Raw genomic sequence first — 11,489 nt, forward strand, 5'->3', positions numbered from 1 at the left:
TCTACGAGCCAATCTACTTCACTTCATCATCCATCATAACAGCTATCAACAGTTGCCGCTTCTATGCTCTGTGCTCTCTTGTCGAGCTGTAGAGTAGAGATTTATATAATACTTTCACGTTATCGCCGGATTTTCGCTAACAAACAAGGCTCCTCTGCCGATGCCAGAACGAAGTGGGGACGCGTAGTTGTTTTTAACTCTAAACAAACTCTGAATGCTCGATTCAAAAGTATTCATTTTCACATAGTTAAGGCTACTTATACACATTAAAAGTGTTCTGAAAGTATACCTAATCGTTGTTTTTGTTTCAGATTTGTTCTTCGTTAGATTCAATAGGATCATAGCACTAGTCCTGCAATTGTCCTGTACTCTAACAGCTGGTTGCGAAATTTTCATGAATAAAAAGAGAAGGGCAAATTTCGAAGATACAATGTAGCATCTAAGCGTTGCTTTTACAAGAAAATGAAATTTTAGCAGAACATTAAGATGAATTTATGTTTATTAAAATGATTTTTTATAAAATTATCTGCCTGATCGTAGTAAAAATAATAATCAACTACTAAAATTTATGTTCTTGAGACAAAATACATCCTAATTTTATACATATAAGTGTTTAGTATAACACGATTATATATCGCGTGTTTGTTTCCACATTTGATAAACCCCGTGGCATCCAAAGAATGCTAATGATACATTAACATTCGTAGATAGGAATATTGAACTGTTGCTCAACACATGTTTCAATTGTTCCGCTGACGAAGCGAACGCTTTGACTGGGAAATCAATCTAAGTATGTTCATGGAATTGTTATATTATATCCAGTCTATAGACGATTGCTATGTATTGTCGTTTGAGAATATAAGAACTTAAGGGTAGCAAGGGTAGTATCATCTTACTTACAGTATGACAAAACTTTGACTTTGACTTATGATTTAAAAAAAGAATTTCAATAATAATTAAGTTAGCCTGTATTAGAATATGAGACTAAAATGATACTGTCCAAAACTACACAGTTTTTAAAATCTGCATATAAAGAAAAAAAAACAAATATTAGAGGTATTTCGGGAACATTAAACAAATTAACTAATGTTTATTCGAGCGTCTTAGTAGAATACCTGAAACAATAAAAAGAAGAAAAACAAAAAGTTATTTATATCCTTTAATTCTACTACTGTGTGTAGTACTACTGTACACAGTAGTACAATTAAAGGATATAAATAACTTTTTGTTTTTCTTCTTTTTATTGTAACATTAAACAAACTAAAACAAACAACCAAATTGTGTTGACACCACTTCAACCTGACAATGAGAGAACATGATAAATACTGTCATTTGAACGGTATTATTTTTAAGGCTGTGAACCATTTCGCAAAATTTTTAGCTTTTTAGTTAACATTTGACAGTACTTTAGTCTAAAATAACATGCTTCAGATGTCAAAATACGAAATGGTTCGCATTCAGAACTGATTTTGAACCACTCCAGGAGAAATAACTATCAAACTATCAAATTTTAACTAAAAAGTTAAAAGTTTCGCGAAATGGTTCATAGCCTAATCGAACTTACAAATATAATAGTAACTAAAAGTCAAAATTGATTAATTGATTTTCGTTAGAAGCTGTTTTCTCATAGCAAAAAATCCGATAACTTGGTAGACATCGCTGATTATCGTCAGTCAATTCTACTGAAAATTCTTGGGACTTGGGGCACTCAAGTCATGATTCGTTTCTGTACATGAGATAATTATTTTAATTTTATTCGTTTGTGAGTCGGTTTTACCCAATCTTTCCCCTGACGTTTGTTTGCCACATAAACTACCGGCGGAGCTAACAATGCGACAAAATGACAAAAGCTATTGGATCGGTGCCACAGAATTTTTGATTGAAACGTGAATAACGGAGACAGTTTGAATGGGACTCAACACGTGCTACTCTTTCTGGCACGCCGTGCTTTCCAAACCTTTGCTCTGCTAGCGGTATAATCACAGTTTTCCGAGTATGTGCGCCTACCTCTCAATTCATTGCTTTAGTGTAGTCACTAGAAAAGAGTAATACAACCTGTTGTGAAATACGTCGTAGGTACAGCTACTGTAATGGTAAATGAAAAACATTTGACACTGCTACTGAGTAGAGTATTCAAAATATTGCAAAAAGCTTCTTGTAATAGTAAGATAAAGTAAGCTGATTTAACCTATTTTCGATCAATAAGCCTGTACCTGTGTTAACGATTTCTTCCGTATATGCAAGAGTGAACCGTATCCACTCGTTGTTATTTGTATGTATACAAAGAATTTGGATAGGATATACATTAAATAGTCCCACAAATTTTATCATTTAGGGTAAGTAACGGATTAATCAGGGGTCGCCTATTTTAATCAGTTAAAAATAAATAGGCTTAAAATGCAGTATTTTGTTTATATTTTTAGATTCTTTTGATAAGAACTTACTTACTTACTTACTTACTTACTTACTTACTTACTTACTTATGTGTCCATGCCCGCCGGTCCGGCAGAACAAAGGAATGAAATCAGAGATCTCCACTGGTTATGGCTTTTACCTGTCGACAGGACAGATTCTCGTCTACAGCCCGGATGTCGTTGGCTAAGCTGCATCGCCATGAGCCTCTCTGGGTCTGCCTTTTCTACGTTTTGATAAGAACATCATCTTGAATCACTTAACCATAGATGGAATTCAATTTACTGTATTTTCGACAAGAAGTATGATGAATTAAAAATTGTTGTCAAAAAACTTATGGATATATTTTCTAGAACAGGAATAAGTGTGGACAGGGGTCGAACATTTTGTTTGAAAAACATTTTCAATATCAGAATTGTGTAGTTGGTGATTTTTAATCCATATAGTAAACGGTTTTATCTTTATTGAAGTTTTTAGAGCGTCTTAGTAGAATATGAAACCTGGAAATTAAATAAAAGAATCGTATCCGTATCTGTCAAGAATAAAATATACATAGCAGAATTAAATTGTATAAATTTTCTTTTATTTAATTTCCAGGTTTTATCTTTTTTATTTACAAGTAGGTGACTATGAACTAAACTATTTTGGAAAATGAGGAAATGTCTGATGTAAAGAATGGTCAGTTGGATGAACTGGGAAATTTCATTATAGATCAAAAGTATTTCGGGGTGATGGCAAGTGGGACTCGCACTCCCCGTATACGCGTCACATACTGAGCCGTAGCGTGACATTGTGGCGTCCTTGGAGGAAGCCCAATTTGGCGCCCCGTCGTTTCCTAAATCAGTGTTCTTGTCAGGTTTATCATGTTTTCGCATTCGCCCCTCATCCAATACTTCGCTGCACTTAACGTATATATTGGAAAAATGGACTAATTTCGGAAAAAAACAAAAGAAAATTCAATGAAATAATATTTTTTGAAATTCTATGTCCTTTAAGCCTTCTATAACAATGGCTTTACAACGGTTCATCGGAACCTTCGCTATTGTTCCCGAAACAAAATTCGTTAACCGAGACAAAGGATTGCAAGACGTCCGAAAATTTGAACAAACCGTTTATTTTAGTTGGATAAATTTTCCCTATAGGAAACAGATGTATTTAACTAATTAGCTTTAGTATAGTTTAAATATGTAATGTGTATCTCGTTATTTGTAAGGAAACTCACGTTTGTGCTTCTTGCAACCCGTTTCGTCCAGAAAGCCAACCGTGAATAGCCTGTGTTTTAACCGTTCGCCAGCGATACTTCAATCTGTGATTTAGCCTTAGTATTTAGATTCTAGTTTTACATTATAAGCATAAATCTTTACCTTCCTCGTTCTGCTAGTCGAACTTTTGAGATACAGCAAATTGAATCTGTGATATAAGTTTTAAGCTCTAGGTTAGATTTCCATGTTCAATACTAACTATACTATTACGTTAGGTTTTACCTTTCTTAGTTTTTCCGTACTATTAGTTTAAGCGTTCAATCACTTTAACGTGTTACTGTATGCACTTTAGCCAATAGTTTAGTATAATTAGATATAAGCTTTAATATTTAAGATATAGAAATAAGTTTTTATCAACGTTTTGCCCGTTCAGTTCGATAATGATTTTTGTTCGTTTGTTTACCTGTTACGACGTGACAGATCTCGATCCTAGTCAACCTTACCAGTGTTGCCGATAGTGCCGATTCCCGAGGATAGTTTCTGTACATCGGAGGCGCGTTTCGCATATTGCGTAACATTCCCCCCCAGTACGCAGGGTCCTGGGTCCTGCTTACTAAGTGTTGCGCCGACGTCCAAAACTGCCAGCTTTACCGCAGGTCGTTCGTACACATTGACTGCAGTTTTCACTGTAGCGCTACGTACTTGACCGTCTTTACCGCGTTTGACATCTACAACTCGTCCCTTGGGCCATGAGTTCCTTGGTAGATCCGGATCTGTGATTATCACTACGTCGCCAATCTGGATTGGCTTTACCGGGTAATGCCACTTTGTGCGCCGACTTATCGATGGCAAGTACTCCTGCAGCCATCTTTTCCAAAAGAGGTTGGCGTAGATCTGCGAAGTTCTCCAGCTATTGGTTAGCGTAGCGAGGCTGTCGTTGTACGGCACAAGAGGTTTGGAACCGCTGGATGATCCCAACAAAAAATGATTGGGCGTTAGTGCTTCTTTCTCGCCATCTTCGACAGGTATGTACGTGAGGGGGCGTGAGTTGATGGTCTTCTCAATCTCTAGCAATTTGTTCCTGAGTACTTCGTCTGTGGGTAGCCTGGGAAGTTTTATCTGGTACAATATCTTCTTTACCGATTTGACCAATCTCTCCCAGCTTCCACCCATGTGGGGACTGCTTGGGGGCAAGAAAGTCCATTTAGTGTCTGGTGTCACAATCTCTTCCATGAGTTTACTGTGGTCTATGGAACGCAATGCATCACGCAGCTCACGTTCCGCTCCAACGAAATTCGTTCCACGATCGCTGAATACTTCTATCGGAGTTCCTCTCCTGGCTATGAAATTTTGCAGGGCCAAAATATACGAGCTTGTGTTGAGCGAATGTACGATTTCGATGTGAATGGCGCGCACCACCAAGCAGGTAAAGAGTACTCCCCATCTCTTCTCTGTGCGTCTACCAACAACTACTTGGATCGGGCCGAAGTAGTCGATCCCGACATAGGCAAAGGGTCTGGTGTATCCAGCGAGCCTTGCTGGCGGAAGATCTGCCATTAGGGGCGGTTGCGGACTAGCTCTAGCATTCTTGCAAGCCTGACAGTCTTGCCGGATTTTGTAGCAAACACTACGAAGCCTCGGGATGCGATATTTTTGTCGTAACTCGTTAACTACGGTTTCGTGGTTGAGATGATGGTACTGTTCGTGAACCGATTTAACGACGCAAGTAGTAACCGGATGCTTCCTTGGCAGGAGGATCGTATGAGCATTAGTTGGTTCAATGAATTCGCAACCAATTGTTCTTCCACTCATACGCAGTACACCGTTCTCATCCAGGAAGGGCGACAGTTTGTAAATCGAGCTATCTTTTGGAATTGATGCTCCAGAGTGCAGTAACGACATTTCTTCGCTGAATTCCTCCAACTGCGCTTGTCGATAAATAAAGTTCTCTGCTTCGAAGAGCTCCATCTGCTGGAGGATACCGATGGTAGGTTGGCTGTGCTGATGTTTAGCTCTAATATTTCTCGGAAACCGCAGCACCCAGGCAATGGTCCGAACGAGCTTCCGCCACTTAGAGAATTTAGAAAAATCGATGAGAGTATCACGGGCAACGTGTACGTTTATTGATAGCTTCATCTCGTTAGTGGTTGAACCATGATCCAATGGCTGGGCTGGCCATGCACTTCGCTGCTGCCGCAAGAAATCAGGTCCTCTAAACCACCGACTTAATGGCGAGAGATCAGGAGTCTTCTGCCACTTCGTTCCTTCATCAGCTACATTCAACTTGGTTGGTACCCAAAACCACTCCGTTAACTCGGTCTTCTCCAGGATTTCGCCAACCTTCGGCGCGACAAATTTGCTGTATCTTCTATGATCTGACCGTAGCCAGCACAGTACATCCCTCGAGTCAGTCCAGAAAAACCGTTTTCGCACTGAAACTCGATGCGATTCTTCAATGTAACTTGCCAAACGAGTGCCAATCACTGCCGCTTGAAGCTCTAGTCGTGGAACCGAAACGTATTTCAGGGGAGCAACACGGGTTTTGGCCGTTACGAATGCACACTCAATAACGCCTCCTTCTTCATATCGAAAGTATGCGACCGCTGCATACCCATCCTCACTCGCATCAACGAAAATATGGAGCTGAACTTCGTTGGTTTTCAGGGACGAGGAAGTCGTCGTACGATAGCATCGAGGGACAGCTACTGACTCAACCATGTTCAGTACATTAATCCACGCTTTCCATTTGGCAAATAGTTCATCGGATATTGGCTCATCCCAGCCTATTTTCATTCGCCAGATCTCTTGAAGTAGAACTTTTAAGTACATCAGTACATTAGCGAGGAGTCCTAGCGGGTCATAAACTGACATGAGAATCCGCAATACCTCCCGCTTCGTAGGAACCTGCTGTCCAGACAATAATTCAGGCCTGCACCGTTGTGGAGTTCTGAAAGTAAAGGTGTCACTGATTGTGTCCCACCACATTCCCAAGACCTTTTCGGTCGCCAATTCCGCATTTTGGTCAAGACTTTTCGCGGCAATTCCGTATTCGCCCATGGACTCCACCACCTTCTTAGAGTTCGACAACCATCCACGGATTTCGAATCCTCCTTCAGAATAGATGAAGCGTACGTTCTGAGCAAGTCTAACTGCCTCTTCTTCCGTTTCGACACTGTATAACATGTCATCTACATAAGTTCCTTTACAGATCGCCTCCACTGCTTCCGGAAACTGGGTTCTGAAACGTTCTGCATTTAGATTCTTAACGTATTGTGCGCTGCTTGGCGAACAGCTTGCACCAAACGTCATCACCTGCATAACATATACAGTAGGAGCCTTACCGGGGAAACCTTCGTTGCAGAAAAACCTTAGACAATGCTGATCGTCACGGTTCATCAAGACCTGATGAAACATTTCGCGCACATCACCGGAGACCGCCACTCGGTGTTCTCGAAACCTATGAAGTACTTGCGGAAGAGGTGTAACTAGATCCGGGCCTTTCAATAGAAAGGTATTCAGCGAAACTGCGCCTACTTTTGCTGCGGCATCCCACACAATCCGAAGCTTTCCGGGTTTGTTGGGATTGAACACGGGAAAAATTGGCAGATACCACGAACGTTCCCTTTGCATTTCCTCCTCATGCGCTAGAAGTTCACGGATATATCCTTTAGCTTTATAGTCAAAGATTTTCTCCTGAAATACTCTAGCTAACTCTGGCTCACGTTCCATGCGCTTGTCGAGACAGTTATGACGTTTCAGAGCCATTGCCTTACTCTCCGGCAACCTAACATTGTCGTATCGCCATAGAAGACATGTTTCGTATTTCTTGTCCTTCAACACGGTATTGGACTGCAGCAGGTTAATCGCACGTTCATCCTCGTTCGACATCAATGTCTTCCCATTGAGTTGAATTCCAAGACTGTCCAGAGCGAAATAATTCTTGACAGCCGACTGAAGGGCATCACACTCACAGATGTGATAGCTATACGCATTCTCCTTCACAGTCGTCGATCGTTTTGCAACTGAACATGGCCCGTAGATTATCCAACCCAATCGCGTCAGTACAGCAGTAGGTTGACTATAGCTCCCTTCTCTGGAGTCCAATGGATAGTCTAATCTGGAATTATCCACACCTATCAGGATGCGTGGTTTCACTTTAGAGTACGATTCGAGAGGAAGACCGGATAAATATTGGAAGTATCTTGTGAGCTCCGTAGCAGACATCGATTGCGAAGGAAGATCCAGTTTCCGTACAGTATGCACTTTCGAAAGGTAGAAACGCTTGGTTGGATTTTGGGCACCTGATATGTCGAGGGAACATTTCACTGAATTTCCTTCGTATCTCCCTTGACCGCCAGTCCATGTGATGCATAGCGGATTTCTCTCGCCACCCAGATTCAACTCCTCCCACAAGCTGTGCTCCATTAACGTGGAGGTTGATCCAGCATCGAGGAAGGCGTACGTGTCGATCGATCGGTTCTTCCCGTGTAGTGTAACACGGACATATTTTAAAAGCACTCCATCGGGCGGGCAGTGATGTGCATTACATGAAGAATTTTCCAATAATTCACTCGGCGATGAACGACCCTGGTGCTTGCTATCATCGTGGAGTAAACGATGGTGCAGAAAACTACAACCGTTCTGGTTACAAGGAACTTTTATCTCGCATGTTCTAAAGTGTTTAGTCAAGCATTTTCGACAGATCTTCTTTTCATTCACTAATGCCCACCGTGCATTCGGTACCATCCTTAAGAAACTGTTACACTTGTCAAGACTACTGCATTCTCCTGCACACGCTAAACATGCTCTGCGATTGATCAACTCAGGCGGTTGTTCGGAATGCAGATGTACAAAGGCATCTTCTTTCCGACCTTTCTTCTCCATCTTCAAAGGCTTCGTGTAAGCTTGTGGTCTGCTCACCTGACTTATGGCATCAACCATGTTCCCAAGCCACGCATTGAACTCCCGTAAAGTGGCTGCTCCGATTTCCTTTCGATAGAATGCCCATTTCATTTTTAATGTCGGCGGTAAACTGTCAACAAGTTCCTGGAGCAACGCCACGTTGTAAAAACGTTCGTCCATTTGGCATACTTGAATTGTAGCACACAAATTCTGCACTGCAACGCCGAAATCTACAATGGTTTCCAGTTTCTCGGCTTTCGGTGGTGGCATCATTTTAACCTTATTCACCATCGTTTCAACAATAAACTCCGGGTTCCCGAAGAGAGTTTTCAAACGGTTCATTATTACTGGAACGTTGTCAGGGTGCAGAAGCAGGCTTTTAACACTATTGAGAGCTTTATCGTACAGGCTTCTCTCTAGACGATCGAGCAGCTCATCATTTCGGAAAGCACACATTCTGGTTGTTCTTTCATATGCTGCGATGAACCGTGGCCAATCTTCTGGATCTCCGCCAAATTTGGGCAGGTCTTTTACAGTCTGCCTGGCTGCCAAATGTCCACTGTTCAGTGGTGTAACTACAGAACCGTTGCCTATTGGTCGTTGAGAGGTACTCACATTCGTGCGGGGCGTAGATGTTATCCTTCCAGGTTGTGAGATACCGTGACTAAAAGGAGAGGAACTCGACGTAGTCGGATATCGAAGATTCCCCTGTGGATGCGCCGGTGCTATTACTGTCGGTTGTGACACTGTGGTGTAGAGTGGGAGAGGTGGTAAATTAAAGGTTACTCCTGCTGAGTTACCGAACGATGGTTGATAACGAGAAACAGGCACTGGCAATCCACTACCGTACAAGTCATGCTCGAGGTACACGTCACTCGGAACGCAACTTCTTTGAACTGGTTGCGTAACCGCCGGTGGGAAAGAATGTTGATCCTGGAAAGGACGCTGCGGCTGGCATGGCACTTCTGGATATTGTCTGCTAGAAACTTTCTGATGATTCGACACCATTACCGGTTCTTGTGTAACTTTGTCGTACACCGGTAGGGGCGTTTCATCCAAAGGTTCTTGTAATTCCCGGCCCATTTGGTCTGTTCGTTCAAGCCAATCATCCATCTTCTCGACACTTCCAATAGTCTCTAGATCGGAATCGCTCATTTCCAACATTTCCTTTTCTAACGCCAACCGCTCTTCCAGCTGTTTCTTTTCTAACGCTTGTCTTGCTTCTAACGCTTTTATCTGCTGTTCACGGAGCTTCGCTGAACGTTTTGATTGCTTCGACGATGCCACGGAAGCCCTGTCACCTTTGCCGATATTAACACCATCTGCCGTTGAACTCGCTAACGGCACGGAATCTCGTCGATCTTCTATCGATGGTACCGGAACAGTACATTTCGCACCTACCTCTACTGACTGCTGTCGTAGCTTTGGAGTCGCGCCCAATCCACTACTCTGCAGATTTTGGAGTTCACTGGGTTTACTTGTAGCACCTCTCGCTTGCATACTTTGCTGCTGCAACTGCAACTTCGCTATCTGCAACGGATCGAACTGCTCCCCACCTTGCTGCTGCTCAAGCTTTCGCTGCCGTTCCTCATCCTGCTCCAAGCGTTTTTGTTGCTCTTGTTGCCACTGCTTCTGCTGCTCTTCAAGACGCTTTAACTGTATTCTCAGTGAAGCTCGTTCCTTCTCAAGCGACGTTCTGACGCATCCGTTACAGCTCCAATCTTTATCCTGAATACTATCGTTCACATTCACACAGTCATAGTGATACCACTCATCACATTCGTCGCATTGTACCATTCGACTATTATCGACCTGCCGACACGCACCACAACTGGCCCCCTCATTGCCAGGAGAATCACTTTCATTCTTCTGGGAAAGATTCCCAGCACTCGCTTCGCTACCGGTTGACATTCCGAAATAAAAAACGGAAAATTTAATTTGTTCCCGAAACAAAATTCGTTAACCGAGACAAAGGATTGCAAGACGTCCGAAAATTTGAACAAACCGTTTATTTTAGTTGGATAAATTTTCCCTATAGGAAACAGATGTATTTAACTAATTAGCTTTAGTATAGTTTAAATATGTAATGTGTATCTCGTTATTTGTAAGGAAACTCACGTTTGTGCTTCTTGCAACCCGTTTCGTCCAGAAAGCCAACCGTGAATAGCCTGTGTTTTAACCGTTCGCCAGCGATACTTCAATCTGTGATTTAGCCTTAGTATTTAGATTCTAGTTTTACATTATAAGCATAAATCTTTACCTTCCTCGTTCTGCTAGTCGAACTTTTGAGATACAGCAAATTGAATCTGTGATATAAGTTTTAAGCTCTAGGTTAGATTTCCATGTTCAATACTAACTATACTATTACGTTAGCTTTTACCTTTCTTAGTTTTTCCGTACTATTAGTTTAAGCGTTCAATCACTTTAACGTGTTACTGTATGCACTTTAGCCAATAGTTTAGTATAATTAGATATAAGCTTTAATATTTAAGATATAGAAATAAGTTTTTATCAACGTTTTGCCCGTTCAGTTCGATAATGATTTTTGTTCGTTTGTTTACCTGTTACGACGTGACAGATCTCGATCCTAGTCAACCTTACCAGTGTTGCCGATAGTGCCGATTCCCGAGGATAGTTTCTGTACATCGGAGGCGCGTTTCGCATATTGCGTAACAGCTATGGTCGATCAACAGATAGACGTCGGCATATTATTCAAATTTTTCGTAACCTTGGCGATCAGCTCATTTTCCATTTTGGCAACAAAATTATTGAAGTAAATGGTCCGTTTGAGCTTCGCCTAAATATTTCCTATTGATTGCAGACGGGGGACGTTAGGAAATTTGATGATCGATGACATAATGTTTATCCTCAGCCGGTTTATCTCCTCCAGTAATCTTTTAGGATAATGGACCAAGGCCAGGTCCGACCACATCCTTTATGCGATACTTCTTGGTAAAGGCGGCAACTTCTGGT

General features: G+C 41.7%; 1 protein-coding gene across 1 annotated transcript; it reads right to left on the bottom strand.

Moving 5' to 3' along the window:
• Positions 1–4,103: 4,103 nt before the first annotated feature.
• On the bottom strand, positions 4,104–10,427 carry LOC128736105 (uncharacterized). Its single transcript, XM_053830586.1, has one exon. The coding sequence runs from the start codon at positions 10,425–10,427 to the stop codon at positions 4,104–4,106; it is 6,324 nt and encodes a 2,107-aa protein (XP_053686561.1).
• Positions 10,428–11,489: the final 1,062 nt, after the last annotated feature.

This window comes from Sabethes cyaneus, chromosome 2 (assembly GCF_943734655.1).
Source record: "Sabethes cyaneus chromosome 2, idSabCyanKW18_F2, whole genome shotgun sequence".
Lineage (NCBI taxonomy): Eukaryota > Metazoa > Arthropoda > Insecta > Diptera > Culicidae > Sabethes > Sabethes cyaneus.